At 43.5% G+C, this 20,466-nt stretch overlaps 1 protein-coding gene across 4 annotated transcripts in view; it reads right to left on the reverse strand.

Moving 5' to 3' along the window:
- Positions 1-468: 468 nt before the first annotated feature.
- Stk39 (serine/threonine kinase 39) overlaps positions 469-20,466 on the reverse strand; it is a 267,625-nt gene continuing 247,627 nt past the window's right edge. For 2 of the 4 annotated variants that reach the window (XM_048426001.3, XM_085681007.2), the window contains exons 17-18: positions 12,312-12,376; positions 469-1,998 (exon numbers count right to left, since the gene is read on the reverse strand). In XM_048426001.3, coding sequence (XP_048281958.1) covers positions 1,924-1,998; positions 12,312-12,376 — 140 coding nt within the window. In that variant the 3' untranslated portion in view covers positions 469-1,923. Of the gene's footprint in view, positions 1,999-11,431; positions 11,599-12,311; positions 12,377-20,466 lie in introns of those variants that run through there. The other 2 variants (XM_085681003.2, XM_085681004.2) reach the window with 2 other exon arrangements.

The raw sequence follows: 20,466 nt of genomic DNA on the forward strand, positions 1-20,466 counted from the left end.
ATTCTTGTCCAATGTGCATGGTGTCTTCAGCAACAACTTCTGGGACTGTTCTTACAAGTTGTCCTGAAAACTGTTAAGAACTTGTTCTTTATGTCAGGAAACCAGGATCCAGTGTGCCCGGCTTTGCAGGAAGCTCTGCAAAGCACCCTGGGGTAAGCCACCTAACTACTCTGAACTTCTCTGAGTATTCCTCGCCCTAATGGGAAGGAAGAAGTAGTTGGAAGGGATTGCTCTCGTTTGTCCCTTGAAGCCCCACTGGTTTCAGAGACTCTGTCTAAAGGGAGTGCGAATGTTTCCGTTCATCAGTTAAAACCTGTGCTCGGTGATTGAGACTGCAGAGACATGTCTTACTTCTTGTGGGGCATTTCTCACTCGCCAGCTTGTGTTAGGCATCTTAGGACAGGGTCGACCTGCATTGCAGAGATGCTGGCAGTAGCTGGAGGAGGAACAGAAAGGAGGAGACACAACTGCACTGTGCAATACACTTTTATTTTCCTTTACCTTTGCAGCCATCTTTGAGCAGTTGTGTAAACAATAGAATGGAATGGAATTACATTAAATTGTATGCAAATGGGTCTAGAACACCTTAACAATTATGACAAGGCGATTATAAATAACTTCTTCCCTTAGTAATATATATTTGCTTTTAAAGTACATTGAAGAGCTGCCGTATCTAGGGTTAGGTAGGAAAGAGCAATGGTACCATCCCGGGAGACCACCTCCTTGAAGGTGTAGACTCCAAATTTGAAAATCCTAAGGTTTACTAGGTTCATAATACATAGTCAAGCAGAAGGTTCTTGGGTTGGAAATATTTATTCTTGAACGTTTACAGCAAGTTTAACTTTTTGTCATTGCACAAAACCCTTTCTCTTATTTTTCACACAATCTATGTAATTCACGGAGTTTCAAGTAGAACTCCAGTTCCGGTGTTGTCACATTTATCACCTTAAAAATATCAAATCCCATCACCACAGGAGAGCCGAATCAGAGACAGGGGTATAGACAGCAATCTAACAGAATGGCAACATGTTTACAGTATCCTAAATGTTCTGATGAAGCAAAATTTAAGTATGCCACCTTGTGTAGTGCAGATTTTAGATCTGAGACTATTCCAGAGTAAAGCAGCCTCAGGCACATTCGTACTAATAAAGTTTTTGCAAGGCACCTCCCTCTCCCAAGAGATGAACTGGATTGTGAACTGGATTTTAGGCAAACAAACCGAAAGCGCAAACATCCAAATTCTTAATTCGGTCATTTCAAAAATTAGAAGTTACAAATACTCCAAAGATCGACCTGAAAAGTTTGTTTAAATAACGAGAGATCAACTGCAAGAAGCCTACAATCCAAACGGTTTCCCTCATCGCTAAGGCGTGGAAAGCATAAATATATGAAAAATAAAATTCACAGTCAGTTTTAAAACTAGAATTCAAGTTTGACTAATAAATCTTAATTTTATAAGTATATTAATTTCTAAGTACAACATAAAAGAGGCAGTATTGTCAGATGTACAATGAAAGTATTAAACAGAAATACAATAGAAGGCAAAAGGGCTTCAGAGAGAACACTCCTTTTGTTACCAAGAGACAGAACCGCCTGAGTGTGTTTCAGACGCTTCCCTCGTGGGCTAGCCAAGTGGACTGCTAGGGACATTACACAGCTTTCTGGAAAGAAATCAGCAACATCTGTGCAGCTGTGGCATTCGCCTGTTCTCATACTGTGGATTGCTGGAGAATAAAGCAGAACTCAGAGTGCTAGAAGTTTTTAAAAAATTATTTTTTTTATCCCACTTCATCGAAGCCAGCCTCTTCACAATCTTCTTATTTGTTGGGAATCGGGAGTGAGGGGGTGGGGTGGGAGGGAAGGAGGCAAAGAGGGGGCTGGAAGGGGGGCGTGATAGATGAGGGTGACAGCAAGGGACGTACATCAGCTCACACTCAACTGAGCGAACCCGATCAGCTTCACTTCATCGGGAATCTCCGCGCCATCGCAGCCAGAAGCCTGGAGAGGAAGAAGAAACCGTCAGTGCTAGATTCAGACCCCTGCTGTGTGAGGGACGATCCACTCGGGGTCACCGGCTCCTCTTTAAGAAGAGACCCCAAGGACCGCATCAGGGAACGACCGGTTGCTGGGTGACAAATGCTCTGAGAAATCAAACAGCGGAGGTGTGGCGAGATTGCTATCCATCCCAACAGTCCTGTGCCCACCTAGACTCAGGGATGATATTCCTATTCTACCTGCCTCAGCTTCCAAAGTGGGACGTCTTAGGTGCCTAGGAAGGTGCCTTTAAATAGGGAAAGTAAGATCCCAGCCCACTTCTCCCTACTATTTGTTTCCTGGTCATATGACTAGAGGTTCTGATTGACCGTGTATTCTCAGTATGATATGATAGGCCCCACCACAGGCCTAGATCAATGAATGGGACTGACCAACAACAAACGGGAACCTCCAAATCTGTTAGCAAAAGTAAACATTTTCTCCTCCTAAGCTACATTTTGTTTCAGCAAAAGATGACTAACACTGTATTGTCATAGAATCCTTTCCTTCAGTCGAATTTTGTTCCTATTATTTCAACACATTTTAATCACCTTGAGTTAGCCCAAATCATAGTGTGTCAAAACTTTATTATCTCTATTATTTTAAGATCAGAAGATATTGAAAATAAATCACTGCTTGCTGGGATCATTTCATTAACCCTAATTTGTTACTTTCATCCCCATTCATTTCTTTTATTTATACATGTACATGCATGGGTACAAGTATATGTGCCCATTTGAATACACACACATACATACATATACATATACACACAGACACACACACAGTGGAAGGAAATCACTGTTTTTAATTTTCTTCTTCACTTTATAATACACTGATCAAAACTGGGGGTTACAGAAATGCTAAAGGGGGGAGGTTGATGAATGATTATCAAAGGGTCACACAAAAATTCCTAGGCTCAATTCACACTAAGTGATTTCAGGCATTCTTTCCCACCCCTCGGAGTTGAGGACTGACACCAGGCCCTTGTGTTTGAGAGGCAATCACTCTACCACAGAGTTAAATCCCCAACCTGCTAAATGATTTCAACAAACAATAGCTTCTTGTACCCCTTTGCAAACACCACCATTAACCTGCTAAGTGTGAACTCTGTGTGTACAATGTTCAAATAGCAGTACATGAAACCTGCCTTTGTCAAGTGTATCATTTTTCATTAAGTAAGAACACAGTCAAAATATATTTTAGATGTTTGAAGATATTTTACCAACTGTCTTTTTTACCACCATAACGCTCAGTGTAAATTATGCTGATGTCAAATCAGTGCCTTGAAGGTGGGTAAAATCAGGCAGCATTTACAGCAAAGAACCTAGGCTGTGCCTATCCAATGACGCCTCTAACTTTCCTTGACAGCTGAGCCACTCAGTGAAGGACAGTTTCCAGTCTCTGTTTCGCCTCTCTTTCCGAAGAGCAGCACAGCAGGCGGTTCAGCACACTTCCTGGTGACATTTGTCACTTGGGACTGAAGTGCCCACCCCTTATTTCCCTGCTCCATTGCGGCTGTTCCTTCTCCAGTCCCTGACACGTTTCCTCTTCTTTCCCTGCCTCCCATGAACCTCCTTCTTAATTTCACTGACTGGCAGCAGAAACCACGGGTTTGGTAAGCAGGTGAGTGACAGCAACTGAGGAAACGCTACCGCCACAGCTGTTGACAAAATGACCCAGCTGCCTACTGCAGCCCGTCAAGAGCTTCAAAGCTCCTTTTAGAGACAGGACCAAAAGAATAGCCAAATGTGGTGAAATGAGGATGAATACAACCAAAATATGCACAACGGTTGAGCTGACTTCAAAGAAAATAGAACTATGAAGTCCTTTTTCTGGGAGGGACAGTTTAGTAGCGGGTCCTTAGTTACCGTGGGCACCCATTGGGAGTCTCCCCGAATTCCCACACTGTGCCTTGGCCTAGAGCCAGCCTGGTAACGGTCTTCACTCTTCAGGGGACCACAGCCCTGTCAGGAAACAATCTTCACTCTGGTAGGACTCAGCGGCACTACTTACTGTTAGAAAAGATGACTAAAGACTCCAAAAATACGTTTACGTCGGAAACTTTGATTGTACTGACAGTCTTAGAAATTAAAACTGAGAAAAATGGAAAAATATTTTGACATTATTAAAATATGCTGCTTAAATATTTCAAAGTAATGTCTGAGCCTGTGTCTCAGAGGTCCCTCTCGTCCTTATCATGCATGAGGCTCTGGGTTCAGGTCCCAGAAAGAAAGAGAACCTTACATTCAAGACATGTTTATGTAGCTTATATTTATTATATTATCTTACAAATTAAAACACAATTCTAGAATATTTGCTTACTGACCAATTCATTAAGACTAATAACGAACTCATTCCATGGCAACACAAATTAAAATCTTCCTGAGAAACAACAGCCTCCCACCGCTCCCCACAAAGAATCAGCAGCAATAACAAAACCCTGGGAAGACTGAAGCGACTTTGCAGACTTCTTTAACAACTGGCCTGGAGATGTCAGCTGGACTCTTACCCACACCTCTGGGGGTGTTCTATGGCTCTATGCTGCTCACTCTGAAGTCCATGGACTCAAACCTGGCTTCACATAGAAAAGGGGACTGTTTTCAGAAGTTTTTCCAAACACTGTCTGCGACGATATCAAGAATTTCCCAGTGGTGACTCTGAAAGGTTACCTACAGCACGGAGTCGGAAACAGGAGCACTGAACTTTCCGCGCAACATTCCACCGAAACCCATCGGTCCCCTTTGCCCTTTGAGTGCATCTTGATCTGTGTATGATTTTTTAAGCACCGTCAGTTTTATAGATCTTGTAAAGGTTATTCCGCGACACGGTATGAATGTTATCCAGGGTAAACAAATCGTACTCATTGATATGGTCCACCAGCAATCTCATGGGAAAAGCCGCCGAGTGAGAGGAGGCTACCATGTAACAGTAGATACAAGTGTTCCAAAATCCCATTTCCACTGGAAAATTCCAATTTATAAATACTGTCAGGTTCTAAAGTGTCAATCTTACTTTTATCATTAAAAGAAAAAGTCTGCTAAAATAGCTGAATCTGACAACAGTTTGTCAGGTATTTTTAGTAAAAATGGTTTCTTATGGGTGGGAGGGTAATGAGAGTCTTGGCTGACAAGCAGCTATTCATGAGGGCTTTTCCCAAAGCCCCTCACTGTACTTCTGCCGCATACCAAAGGAATGATAAGTCCCATCTCATTACACAGAATATTATACGGACACGTCCTCAAGTTGAAACTTAATAAAACCAGAACTGTTCCATGCCTCATTAGGAACAATCTTAAGTGAAACTGACTTGACTTTTTGCAGGGATGAGATGTAACTAGAAGTCTGGACTGAAGCATCTCCCCTGATTTATGGCAACATCATGAGATTTATCTATCATGACTTTTCCAACAAAGTGGAAAAGGCAATGCAGTGCCATCTTAGTAGTGACTGAAAGTGTTATGACATCTGGAATCCTTCTGAAGGGTCACGGGGACTCTCAGATGCCTACCTACACTAAGTGCACCGCAGCTTCCAAATGAAGTTTAAGGAACTGACAAGTGGATTCTACAAAATTAATCTTTGCACAGCAAGCAATTACCGGACTGAAGAGACATCACACAGAATGGAAAGAGATAAACTGCTAATTATGCATCAGACAAGGATTCATATGCAGAGTATACAAACAACCACAAAAGCTAAATAACAAAATCTCAAATCAGTCAATAAATATTTGAAAAGATGTTAAACATCCTTAATCATTAAGAAAATGATAATTAAAACTGCTTTGAGATTTTATCTCACCACAGTTAGAATGGCCAGGATCAAGGAAACAAACAGGAGCAAGCGTGGGCAAGGATACAGGGAAAGAACAACCCTTAGCACTGGGATGAAAACCTGTGCAGCCATTGCAGAAACCAGCACAGGGGGTGGGGGCGGGTTTTGTCTTATTTTTCTATTGCTGTGACAAACACCATGGCCAAGAAGCCAGCGTATCATAAAAGTATTTCGTGAGCTTCTAGTTTCAGAGGGTTAGAGGCCGTAAGGGCAGGACAAAGACATGGAGACAGGACCAGCTCAACAAGCAAGAGGGAGAGAGAACATACCAGAAATGATGGAAGCCCACTTCCCAACACACCTCCACCAACAAGACTACACCATTTCATATTTCTCAAATACTCCTACCCACTGGGAACTCAGAATTCAAACATATGTGCCTTAGGATTACCATATTACCCATCTATAATACGCCTGGTAGATACCAAATGACAGCAAGACAATGTACCATAGAGATACTTGCACATCCAAGTCCTCTGAAACTTTATTCACAATAGCGAATTTAAGAAAGACAAACACCATGCTTTCTCTTGTATGCATTGTGAATGTATGTATGTATGCATGTATATATGTGTATGTGTGTGTGTGTGTGTGTGTGTGTGCGTGCATGCATGGCAGTGGGAGAGAATGCCAGACAGAGACACCAACATGAAACCAAAACAGAAATAAATGAGAGTAAAGAGAAGGCAGTGGGCAGTGGCAGAGGGTGATTAATAAAAAAGAGACTGTATTGATACATGTGTATGAGAATATTATAACGAAACCTACTACTTTGTGTGTTAACTTAAAGAAAGAAGGAAGTTAGAACATGTTACCCCAGAATATGAAGCTCTGGCATGTAGGCTATTATAAGTTAAAGATACTCTTTGTCTCAGTAAGCGTTTCTATTGCTACAATGAAACACAATTTCCAAAAAGCAAGTGAAAGAAAGGGTTTAATCTGGTTTACACTTCCACATTGTAGTCCAATGCTTAAGTCCGGGAGAAGAATTCAAACCGGGAAGGAACCTTGAAACAGGAGCTGAAGCAGAGGCCATGGAGGGGTGCTGCCTCTTGACTCGCTCCTTACGGTTTGCTCAGCCCGCTTTCTTATAGAACCCAGGACCATCTGCCCACTGCATTTCTACAAACAACAGATGGTTCCCTTCCCCATTGATTACTATTGAAGAAGATACTCTACAGGCCTACCTCCAGCCTCTTTACTGAGACATTTTCTCAGTTGAGGCTCCCTTCTCTTCAGTGATTGTAGATTGTGTCAAGTTGATATAAAACTAGCCAGTATAGTATTAAAGACAACTGTGGGATACTGAGTTCAAAGCCAGCCTGTTCACCAAAGATCATTCCAGACCAACTAGGGCTATACAGTGAGGCCTTGTCTTTAAAAACAAAACAACTCTAGGACTATAGGTACAGAAAACACACTCTGACCTTCATCAACAATGGCTAAGACTCCTTAGTGGAAAGTATTCTGCCTGTGCCTACAAGAAGCAACAGAGGTTGAAACCAATGGTAAGAGAAATCCATACAGACCACTCTGGTTAAGCAAGTCTGCTTTCCGTCTGAACACTGCAAATGCTTCCACTGAGAGAACAAGAGTGATTAAAAAAACCAAAACTAACCTATTCTATCTCTAGATGTGCAAGTTCTAATGCAAAAATACAAGAACCATGACAACCCAAGGCAATGTGACTTCTCTGAACATTATTATTCCCAAAGTAATGGCTTCCAAAAAGTAAATGGAATCCCAGACTAAGAATTCAAAGAATGATTAAACATACACACACACAGGCACACACACACACATTATTTGAACACACATATATATTAAACATATATATGGTAATAAAATCAAAGAGGAAACAGCTCATTGAAATAAAAAAATCAGTGTTAGTAAAAATGGAATTCTATAAAGAGGTAGAAACAGGCAAAAATAAAAACAAAATCTATGAACTTCTGGAAGTGAAGACTTAAGAATGTCAAATACAAATCTCCATGGAGAACTCACCAACAGAATAGGACAGTAAGACAGAACACTGGGACTTGGTGATAAGGCAGAGGAATTAAGAGTATTTATACAATATTAAGCACAAATTAGTAATAAAGCATGAACAGAGCTATAAGATCTGCACTCCTACCCACAACTCCACCATTCCGGCCTGTGCCCCCTCACCTTGTCACATTTTTAAAAAATGCTTTTCTTGCCTTTTGTCCAAGCTTTTGTTCAACTCTAATGACACTTGGGGTATTCATCTCCTGATGAAAGTTCCTGCATTATATAAAACTTCCATTTGTATGCCTTTATCTTTTATCTTATTATTCATTAATTTAACTATTTCTGTCTTTGAAACAAAACAAGAATCTGGGTCTTGATATGCACCACTCTGGCCTTAAACTCACAGCTCTCCTGACTACCCTGAGGCTCTGGATTACATGCACATACTATCATACTCCTGCCTATCAAGTTAATTCTCAGGATTAACCAGAAAGGAAGATATTAGGCCTCCCATACAAAAGAAAAATTATGCAAATGCTCAGGGACTTTGCAGGGCAGTGTATGGTAAGTACAAAAAGCTGCGAGGAGGTTACCATCCATGCCTAGAGTCGTCTTCCTAAAACTTCCTCCCTAGCCCACCCTGCCTTCCAGGCCGTGTAGGGACGGGACAGTTCAGCACCAAACTTCTTCCCCAAAGGTAGATGTGTTTGGGTATCAGCGGGGAGTTTCTCCTCCACGGGTGGTGATTCAACTGGCCTGGGAATAGCTTGGGAATTCTCTGAGCTCCCAGGGAAGTTAGAAAGAGACATGGTGTCTGAGAACCATGCTTTACTTTAGTACTTCTTGGAGTTATGAAGCTCCCTGTTTCCCAAGAAGTCCTGGTCCTCAAACTTCATCCTCAGTTTCCAGCTCCCATTTGGACAGTTAAGTAGACACCTGTGACCCACGTCCCATCTGTCCCAGTACCCTGCGGTTTCCATCTCAACATGCTTCTGAATGCCGACTCTGAGGTCGACATTTGGACAGCCTCCACAAGAAACAGGGGCTGCCACGTGGACCATCTGAGCAGGCGAGTCCCTTGTCCTCCTCCAACAAGGGAAAAAACTCAAATCTCTCAATAGTTTTCTCTGTTTCTGTCTTCACTTTACCTATATCTCAGGAAAAAATGCACTCAAGCATCCTCCAAGCAGACCTAAGCTGAGAGCCTCTAGAAATAAACCCCTTAGTGATTAATCATCAAAATGCTTATGAGATCTCTATCTGCGAGGTACAAAATGGCATCACATTTCAGCAACCAAGATCTCTACTGCTCATGTAAATGGGTGCCAACTGGATGTTAATTACATGCACTTCAATTTATATTTTTTCAAAGGCAAGTTAAACATACCTTATTTCACATTTTCACTAACCCAATTTTTAAAATTCCACATTGAAAGCAGCAAAAATCACCCACATTATGGAACCGTGGGGTAGCGGCTAATTAAAAAAATAACAATTCTAAAGCAGTGTGGCTGTGTCGAACTCAAGGACACAGGAGGCTGAAATGCTGAAGCAGAAATGGCCTCCTGGCTGAAGCACTCCCTTAAAAGAAGAGAAGAAGCTGATCCCTGGCCCAGGCCATGGCAACGGAGAAGCCATACCTGTCAAAGAAGGTTCAAGATCTTACTGAACAAAAGTAAAACCAAACTTCATTCATTCATTCATTCATTCATTTTTATGAGATAAGGGCCATTTGTTTGTTTGCTTATAATTATTTATGAGATAAGAGTCTTACTGTAGCCCCTAATTCACCTTGAACTCACAGAAGTCTGCCTGCCTCTACTTCCTGAATGTTACGACAAAAGGCAGGCACCAACTTAAGTGATTAGAAACACAGGGTAAGAATGGAAGGCGAACCAAGTTGTGGTGGTAACGGTGGGAGTAAAATGCAACTGATCAATCTATGGAAAGAATGCTTCCAGCTGGCATTTTGCACATGAAGCAGTGCCCTCCACGTTCTACAAGTCTGGACTGCACAAGCCATTAAAGCAGAGAACCTGGTCGGTGACCTGGGCGTGGGGGCTTTTTAAAGGACCCGCAGGGGCCCATGAGTTCAGCAAGGGAAAGAAGCAAGGTGGGTCAGCCCTCTGTTCTCCCGGCAGTTCGCAGCCCCTGGCATCCTCCTAACGACTGGAATCATGGTAAACAGCAGAGAGATGAAAGGGCCTTGGACAACAGCAGCAGCCACGAGAAACACCACTGCCGAGAGGCTTTCATCTTTTATTCTTCAAATAAAATAGCCAAATTAATGAATGAAGGTGAATGCATCTGAATCCTTGAGTTTCATCTAGCTACCCGTGGCTCAACTTAGCTCTGTGGAGTGGGTCTTAAACTGGCTGGCCGCTGATAACAACAAAGAAAGCACTAAGGCTTTAACAAGAACTGGGCAGAGAGCGAAGACAGGAACAGAAGGTCATTTTTGAGATTGGTTTGATTTAGCTATGGCTGGAAGAAACACTATCACTTTCTATTTTTTGAAAGTACCCACACTGCTTCCTGTCTATCTGAGGCAGGGGATTTGCTTCCAGGACACTTCTGTGCAGCACTGCTCAGTCTTGAAGGTACAGAGTCCATCTCAAGCAAAGCAAACATTTCCAGACATACAGAAGAAGAATCTGCAGAGAAATCCATGAAAGCACGGGCTTGGAGGCGGTCTCTGAAAGGGAACACGGTATTTTAAACATGGGCTCTGAGCTAGACCACAGTTGAGTCTGTAACATCTACTATGTGATCCAGGCCTCAGACTTCCAAAGTGAAAAGAATTGGGCCAGCAGAGGGAAGTGTGGCCGGTGCACGGGGCATGAGATTGGAGAAGGGTTCTGGGATGATCAGGGATGAGGGTTTAAGAAGAGGAGGGAAGGGAGCCACTCACATCCCCACAGCACTCTGGAACTACAGAAAGGTTCCTCTGGCGAGAGCTGCCGTTCTGCATGCAGACCCCGGCACTGAGGAACTGCTGTCCGGAAGAAAGGCCTCGGAAGCAGAGCAGTGTCTCTTCCTGAGGCGCTGAGCATGTGAGAGAGAACAAAGACTCCAGAAAGCCCAAGAGCTCTCCAGAGGAATGGGAAAGCACAGCTGCCCCTGTTGTTCCGACGACACCTGTCCTGAGGGATGCTGTCACTGCTGTTTTATAGGCAGGAAGTTCGCACGTGGTGGGGATGGGTTGGCGCGAAAGTTTCAAGTGACTCTCTCTGTCCAGACATCCAAAATGAAGGAAGCGTTCCTCAGACAGTGCCTCACCCCAGTCAAGGCTATTCAGAAGAGGCTGAAATGCTGACACTGGGTACAGTTTCTCATCACATGCTCTCGTATGAATAAAAGACAGTCACAAAATTGCAGGTGAATTTCAAACACCGTAGAGGTGAGACAGGAGACAGCCCTAAAGCCAAGTTCTGCGTCTGGTAGTGTATGCTCTCTAATGAACACAGCGTTCTAGTCTTACCAGACCTACTCTGTGAGCACCCTTATGCTTTTGTTTGATCGCACATACTAGCTCTCTGAAATGAGACGAGAAGCAAGGCAGAGACCCTTCATTAACACCAGGCTCGCATTTATTCACGACGCGGTTGTGGCCATGCAGAATTTCCATTCAATTTTCACCAGGAACAACAAAAAGGGCAGGCCATCAGTATTAGTTGTGCGTCGTCACAGGTTGGTCCTCTAGGTCTGAAGTTGCTTGTGGCATTCTGACTGGACCTTGATGAGATTAATTTATGTACATTTATTCTGCCTGAATTACACTGCTTGCTAAAATTTCTTGGAGATGTATCAGTCTTGATGATCTCGACTTCCTACATACACTCTTGCTCACAGCCACCCCAGAATGCTTCCATCTCCTGCAGCCACCTGGACTTAGATTTAAAATGTGCTACTGCATAAAAACTGTTAGGACATCTAGTCTCTACAAAACTGCGATGGCACGATTTCAGTGCGGGGGTGGACTGCTGCATCTTTGTTCACTAGCCTTCAGTGGGCTGTTCTGCAAGGCTGCCAATTACCTGAACCATTTACACAATGATCAGCCTCTATTTTTAAAGGTTGGAACTGCCTGCTTTCACCCAGGAAGGTTTCTGTATGGGTGCTTTGAATTCAGCTTAATTTTGTTTGTACGGTCAGGGTGCAATGCAAAGAGATTCTGGGGCAAAATGGTACCCACAGGCTTTGAGAGTCTCAAAGGGTCACTCACAGTCAATGGTATGATGAGAGACGAATGACCTATATTCACGAAGCAAGGGTTTCCAGTCATGGCCAGAAAATCGTTCTCAATGTGGCAGAGGCAACTAATGAATACAAAATGTGATTCTCCCCAAATCTAGCAGCAACAAAATTATAGGTATGAAATGATGTGATTTTCTTCATGGGTATCAGCATGACAAAAACATTACTTCCATTCCCACCTTCCCACTTACCAACTTAAATGTCAATGTTTTTAAAGCTTTGGGGTCATCTACAATCTTCTGTAAATTAGCAGCCACTGCAAAATATAAACACAGAGAAACAGTGTCCAAGTTACTTCTAATAACTCTGGATTTTCACATCAATGATTTGGAAAATTTGACTAATGATGCAATAAACTGCAAAATCATTTCTTTCACAGGCATTACAAAGTCCACATAAATGACCAAATTACTTTCATACAGACACTTTCCAAGCCCATTTATATCATTTCTGTCACCGCCTATCTATGAGCATCTGGATTAATCACTGTACATCAACCCTGCATTTCCTGTAATAAAATTTGAAATTACTTTCTAATGGAAAGTAAAACTGATAGCAGCTCCTGAGCCTCAACCGGTTGCTTTTTCTAAAAACTCATTACTAAGAAAATTATTAGCCGGGAGAGGGCGGTGCGGAAGAGGAGGGGCTTGTTATAAACGTCTCTGGGAAACAAGCAGTCAGCAGCTTGAAGCTCTTGGCCTATAAATCCACTCAAGTCTCTGCACCCGTTTTTTATCACGCTGCCCACCACGGCAGATGACCTTTCCAACTCAGGCAGGTCGTTGTGCTTGCAGGGCACAGTGATCCGTCTCTATGGTGACGTGTCACCTTGAACACCTGAGTTAGTGGACCAGGGTCAACGCACGGAGGGAGGCAGAGCTAGGTGCTGAAGATCTAATCTCAGTGTTAACTGATCCAGCAGAGGTCGGTCCCAGTCCCTAAGAGCTCTGGGATATCTGTGGGAGAGGGCAGGCTTTCTCCCAGCTGCCCAGCTGCCCATCGAACTTAGGAGCAGAATGACCAAAAATGGAGAGGATGAAAACTGAAAGCTGCCTTTTTACACCCAAACCTCGAGGACAAACTGCCGAGAGTCAAGTTGGAGCCTTTGGAAAGAGGTTCCTAGCAGAACAAACACCAAAGCAACAGGGGCGGGGGTCCTATCTGTCATTTTTATGTCATGAGAAAAACTATCAGTTGATTCAGCTGCTGGATATCTGAAAATTTTCCGAATTTTTTGAAAGCTAAGACTTTGAGAAGACACAGAAGCACAGTACGAGTTTCAGGCAAAACACCGAAGGAAACATGAAAATTTTGTTTTTCTTTGCGGTCGACACAGGAATCAACCCAGATATGAGGATTTTCTGCAGACAGATTTCATTTAATCTGTTAGCTAAAAAGGAGGGAAAAATGAACATGACTGACTTGATATGGCCTATTTCTCTTTATAAATCACAATTATAAGCACAATTTTATTGGCACTTATTGCCTTCTCGCTAGTTCCATTCTGAGCAATGAGGTTTCATTTTTACTCACGCCCACTCCCCCCTTCCCCACACCCCTCTTTTCTTTTTTCTTCTGTTAGCACCGGTGATCGGACCCAAGTACACACCTACTGGACAAAGCCCAGGCCCCTGACACCCATGAGGCTGGCCTCACTGCGTTTCATAAACAGATTCTAGATGCGAAAATCATCAGTCATTTGCCTAAGAACTACTGGCTCACAGAGAGAGATTTCCTGCTCCAAGCCACCGCCAACCAAAGAAAGGCAGTGTTTACTGTGTCAGGACACTCTGACTATACGCAAACTGCAGAGAGGGAAGCTTGTGTTCTTAAGACATAAAGATGTTCTAATAGCCGCACTGATTTGGGTGATATCACGAGTGGCTGTAAAGTTGTCGCAGGGATTCGGGTCCTTTCACCAGGCTCTCTTGGCTAATGTGGATGATTTGCTGCTTTGTTCTGTGACATCTATTTCCAGACTGCTCTCTAATGCTCAGCCAAACACACGGCTCTGTGTCCTGCACTAACGCATAGGCCTCCGCTGTACAAACCCGTGCATGAGGGCCAGCTTCCAGGGGAGTGGCTAGCAGGTTGTGTACTGGCTCCAAAGCGGGCATGCGCTGCCCGCCAGCACTTGAAACCATCGCCCTAGGACCCAGGCCCCCCACGTGTGAATCCCATTCCTCTGGGACATTAGAAATTCAAATTCTGTCTTCAGCTCAGAGCAAAAATAGCAAAACTGGCCACTTACCTGATTACTTAACCCAGCTGCTAGGCTTATTTCCAATTTAGTTGATTCTAATTTGTTGTAAAGCGCTATAAAACACCTTCATTTAACTGACATCACAGAAAATCCAGGGTGATGCTAATTTCTCTTCCAGCAGCAATACTCATTAAAAAGATGGGTGTCACTGTTTGCTCCCTTCTCCTGACTGTGCACCTGGATTTCAAAAATAAAAACGCTCCTTACCTGGAACGTGAGTGGAGAAGGAAGAGCCGGGCTGGCTGTCTGTGATTTGGGGGCTGCTCGCCCGTGTCAGAGAACACCGAACCTGCTGCTTTGAGGGACTCTATAGTTTCCCAAGACTTGCTTCCAAAGCCCCTTTCCTCAGCCAAGAACTAAATTTAAGTCCCTCCGAACTTCCTAAGATAAAACTCAGGCCTCTGGCTTTGATGCGAACTATTCTCTTCGTTGAGTTTACCTCCCAGTTCCTCTCCAGGACACTGAACTCAGTCCCAAGAACTTCGCTATGCCTGGGGAAAACAGGGACACACTGAGACCCAAGGGCTGTACCCTTTAAACCTCCTTTGCTCCTTTCTTTGGCTTCACGCTTTAGGCTGGGGGTCCGCCAAGACTAAGTTTGTATTTCCATTCCCTTTTGTAACACGTGCCATAAGGTATAGCAAGCACGGTGACTCATGAGACTGCAATGACATCATTAATGGCCCAACGTGAAAACCATGTTCATTATGACCCTGAATCTAAACAGAGAGGGAAATAAGACTGTCCGGGCAGCCTGTCGGTATCCAGGTGACCAAGTACATATACTTTGGTAAATGAATCCAGGCCTTCTCCAGATAGTTCTCTCTAGGACTGCCTTGTGCTCCCAAATTTTCCATATTTTCATAGTTAAAGAATTAATGGTGACTTACGAACTATTTCAGAGCCTGTGATTGCATTCTGAACAATCAGTCAAGAGGTGCACTGCTCCCCCAGGAAAACAGAGTATTTGATATCAGTCTCATGCAGTTTAGATGTTTCTGTGAGGGTGAGTTAATTTAACTTGGCCAAGTACTAGGCAAAAGCTTTGGGAGCAAGAGGGCCAGTGATCAGCGATGGCCGTGACTAAGACTTAAGACAAGCATGATCTTGGGACACCTGACAAGGTGACAACTTCAATCTGATGATTTATTCAAGAGACATCCCGCATCTCCGAGCCGATGCAAAAAAAAAAAAAAATAGCAAGAGGTGGCAAAAGGAGGGCAGGTAACCCCAGCTCTAAGGAGAAAGGGGGGGGGTTTGGGTGCTCCTCTAAAACGAATGTGAAGACAATGGCCGCTGTATTCCAGGTCCAGGAGAAGTAAGAGATCCAGCTCAGTACTTTCCCTGCCTTTCCAGGTTCTTCACTTCATGGGACGCACTGAAGAACAGTGTGCACAAATCTAAATTTCCCAGCTAGAATGCCCGGGTTCAAACCCAGCCACTTTCTCAGAGCTGGGTGAACTCCCTGAAATGAGTTCACTCTGCCCCTGTGGGCTCGAGTGCTTCCAGGAATTCACTGCTTCAACACATCTGTGCTTCCTGCCCTGGGCAGCTGCGGGTGTCTGGTGTCGGGTGTAGTAGCTGGCTTGCCTTCGGTCTTTACTGTTCACTGTGGTTTTTTCCACTCTCATTATGTAGGTGGGAATCTGGGTCCCGAATGAGAATGTGCTGCCTACTTGGATAATGTCATCTCAGCGGAGTCTGGACTCTTACTGAGGTCTGACTTCTACTCAACTTTCCTGCATCACTTTTGCCACTTCCTAGTCTGAATCTCGCCAGGAATGGCGCCCCAACTCCACTCTCCTCTGCTCTAGTCTTTACCATTGGCACTTGATGAAATCACCTGCACTTGGCTAATGTCCTTGGTGAATTAAAACTCCTTGGTAACCTAGACACACGCTTACTTTTTCTGAAAGATGTATTTTAGAAACTTATCTGTACACAGAACACTATGAATTCTTACCCCCACTGCTACACCCCTTACTACCTGTCCGCCAGCTGATGGTCTCGCTGCAGCCTGCTTCAACCCTAGAAGCCAGCCTCTGCTGGCTGTCAGCTACAGCCGTTACTATGTACCAACTGCTGCCACTTTACTGCTTAAGACCCGGTGATAGCTTTCCAGGTCAGGATCAAGCATGGCCCCTGCAAATTCGGCACAGCTCACGTGTCCAGGCCTCCAGCTGTAGCCCTGACCTTATCCCTCACTCCCCCCGACTCTCGGTGCCTGCCTGCTCACAACAGCCTCCATATTGACTTCAAGCATTCAGAGAAGGATCCCACAAGAACCCCTGAACCTGTCACTGTCTCGACCATGAGTAAAAGACCTTCCCCGGGCTGACTCCCTCTCTTCTAACTTCTGCACAAGTTCCCCTAGCCGTGCTATTGCACTCCCTCACCCAAACAGTCACTTTCTATCTCTTTACCCAGGATACTTTTTTCCTTCCCATGTCACTGATCAATGCCAGGCATGCTACCTATTTATGGATTGTTATTTTTGGATGTACACAACCTCATATATGGGTCAAAAATCTCAGAATGAGTTTTTTAAAGGCAATGTCTTGTTTCCTGCTATCTTCCCATTGCCTGATAGTGAACACCCATTTGTATTGCACATGAAAGCAACAAACCAACAAATGGATCTTTGAGATCCTAGCACTGAGCCACACTGAGTAAGCACAACGCAGGCTTTCTCCCCAGAATCATGTACATGCAAGTTTAGACAGGACTACAAGAATCTGAATAACCCCAGGCTAAGAGCTTCAGATAGAATTCTTCCTTCTTCCTATTTTAAAAGAATTTCTACAAATTTGTTTAAGAAGAATTTCTACAAATCTGTCTCCTGAACCATATTCCATTTGTTTCCCAAAGCAAATGAAAATGCATGAACTCTTGGCTCATCCCAGATAACTATCAGGTTATTACATACTAACACTAACCTATGTGGGTTTTTTTGTTTTGTTTGGCTTTTTTTTTTTTTTTTTTTTTTTTGGCTTTTCGTGATAGGGTTTCTCTGTGTAGCTTTGGAGCCTGTCCTGGAACTAGCTCTTGTAGATCAGGCTGGCCTAGAGCTCACAGAGCTCCACCTGCCTCTTTATTTCATTAAAATAAAATCCTGGTGAGAAAATGCGGCGCTTCTACGAAATTCAAGGATTTTTACAAAAATACTATAAGCATCAGCTTGTAGAAGCAGTATGTCATACTTGAGTACCTTATTATTTACAAGTAAGAAGGATGAAATTAACGGGACATTGTAGGAACAGAGGCATACACCCTTGATTCTCCCTAAGATGCAGGTAAATTCCAGTTAGTATTATTTGGGCAGCACATGAAAATCTGAAATCATTTGATGAATCAAAACTGCCTGGTATTGAATCTGCCCTTTCAAAATACAACTGTGAGATTGGTATTTTGATCCTGAATTTTGTTTAATGTGTTGAAGGTAAAATTTTATGAACTGGCTGACAACAATGGTAATAGAAGTGTCCAATAATCATTATGTTATTATTGCTCGTTTTCAGAGCAATGAAACTGTATAATCAATATCGCTCTAACCTCATTTTGCTAATGGTAGTGATAGACCAATATACTTATAGTTAAATTTCTCTCCAGAATTAAGATGAAAAAGTAAAAAGTATAAAAATAAAAGCACAGTGTGTAAGAGGATCACTAAGCCACCCTTGCCAAGAATAACAAACATTCATCCAACATAAGAATTCAATCACCTGCTTAGACAAACAACGGGGATCTTCTTGGAAGACGCACGTAGTAAATTGGCCTTTGATTCCTAGACTATGAAGAATTCTGTAGGTATCTTAGTCTGTGCTTTTAGCCTTAGAAACCTCTAAATTTTAGGTAAAACTCTGAGGGCACACTTTTGAAGAGAGGAAGGTAGCTTTTTCTAGGTTCTCACCAGGGCTACCTAATACCATTTCTGTTACAAGTGTACAAAGCTAAGAGCTAAGGACGTCTGTGCGTCTCACGCAGCCGCAGTGAAGTGCAGCTGCTCTACTATAAACTGTACCTGCTTCAGGCAAGAAATGTGAGTTCTGAATTTGTGGGCACACTCATGAAACCACTACCAAAATGGAGAACATGAGCTCACGGGTATCATTCACCACTCTTACAAGCTTACAGGCAACCCTGTGCCCTGGGTAACTCCTCCCCTGCCCCGCGGCCCCGCCTATCCTCCCACGGCTTTGCTCAGGAAAACACTGCTGAGTTTTACATTGCTGTACGTTAGCTTTCATTTTCTAGGATTGTATATAAGCAGGATCCCTCTGTCCGGCCTCTCTCACACCTCCTATTTTTGAAATCCACCCTCTGCTGTAACATGAACAATAGTTTCTTTCTATTTCTAAGCAGTATTCCAGAGCATGAGTATGGTTTGTTTATGTATTTGCCTCCAGGATGAGCTGAACTGTTTACAAATTTCGCTACTATGAAAAACAAAGCTTTTACTTATTTCCACAAAGGAATTTTGGAACAGATGATTTTCCCCCCGTTTGTTGTTCTAGAAACAGGGATCACTATGTGGTCCAGGCAGGCCTTGAACCTTTGATTGCCCCTATTGCACTTGCCACAGTCTGAGATCACAAATATCTGTCACAAGTCCAGGGACACCACCCAGCTCCACCCCATGCCTATCTTTCTTTGTGCCTGGATAGGTACCCACAACTGGGAAAGCATGCTCACCTGACTTATCTGAAAACTACAACTGGCAGTGTGTGAGTTTCTGGTTCTAGATATTTAACACTGTAATGGTCTGTCCTGTCCCTTTAAGAGACAAGCCACGCCCACTCCCCCTCCACCTAGGCAAGCTGATCTTCAGCTTCCAGCCTGAGTCTCTTCCATTTTCTGTCTGTCTGTCTGTCTGTCTCAAAGAGGCAGCTTCTGTCTCTCCTTTTTCACCACTTCTCCCCTCTTCCCCTTCTGTTTCTCTCTCTTTCTCTCTGCTCTTCCCTTTTCCTTTTCTCCTCTATAACCCACTAAATAAATATCCAACTTTACTTGGCATAGCATGCCTATCTATCCCTCTTGGTCTCTCACCTGCCATGCAGCTTTCTGCCTGGTACCCAGCTGACTTCACGGTCTGCTGTGGTCTCAGGACCCACTGCCTGCTGCCACCTGGGGGACCTACAGCATGGTCTCATGGCCTCCTGTCCGCTGCAGCCACTTAGGATCTGCAACATTTTACTTTTACTATTACAGCCACCCATTCACCAGCATTTAGCATGGCGAGTCTTTACTCTGGGCTGTTCTAATACATGTATTGTTCCAATTCATGTTTCCTTAACAGACCACATTTCAAATGCATATTTGCCAGGTTCTTTCAAGTTAAATTCTAATGCCAATCTTCTATTGTCTTTGTTAAGGAACCAATGGCACTTCTTCATGAAAGGGCACATGCACGGCTTTCCTTTGGCTCCTACAGCGAAAGGGTAGAACCTATCTAGACAGTTATACAAAGAGCCTGAACACATTCGTCCACCCTTCAAAGTCTCTCCCAAATGTGCCAGCTGCAGAAACCTCGGTTCTCTTGCACTCAGGATTTTCGAAGTGCAGGTCATAAGTTTGAGCAGAATTAAACAAAGAAGACCGGGAAATGACTACATCGTGAAAGGTAGAAGGGATACAACATAGGGATCTATCCAAATTTGATTTCCAGAGGCCCGAAGAAAAGCTTTCTCAGCTCTCCGATGTCAAGTGAATGTGCTTATCTAATTATGCTAGAAGACTGAATTCTGAGCTTGGAGTTTGACACCATGAGCACACTTCTGGGAATGCTAACAGGACTATGCACGCATAAGGCATAAAGCGAGATGAATCAGATGAACTAAAATAAATTATAATGACACATATGTGAAAATATTACAATAAAACCCCTTACTCTGTCTTCTAACAAGTAATAGTATAAACACACACACACACACACACACACACACACCCCAGCCAGGGCTCGAAATAACAATGTTATAATCATTGAAAGGGAAGACTCCCAGGCAAGTGCTCCTCCTTCAAACCAGAGAAACTGCTGACCAATCTAGTCTCTCCAAAAGACTGAAAAACCAGTCATCTCTTCCAGC

The sequence above is a fragment of the Myodes glareolus genome, chromosome 21, assembly GCF_982192425.1.
Source record: "Myodes glareolus chromosome 21, mMyoGla1.1, whole genome shotgun sequence".
Classification (NCBI taxonomy): Eukaryota; Metazoa; Chordata; class Mammalia; order Rodentia; family Cricetidae; genus Myodes; species Myodes glareolus.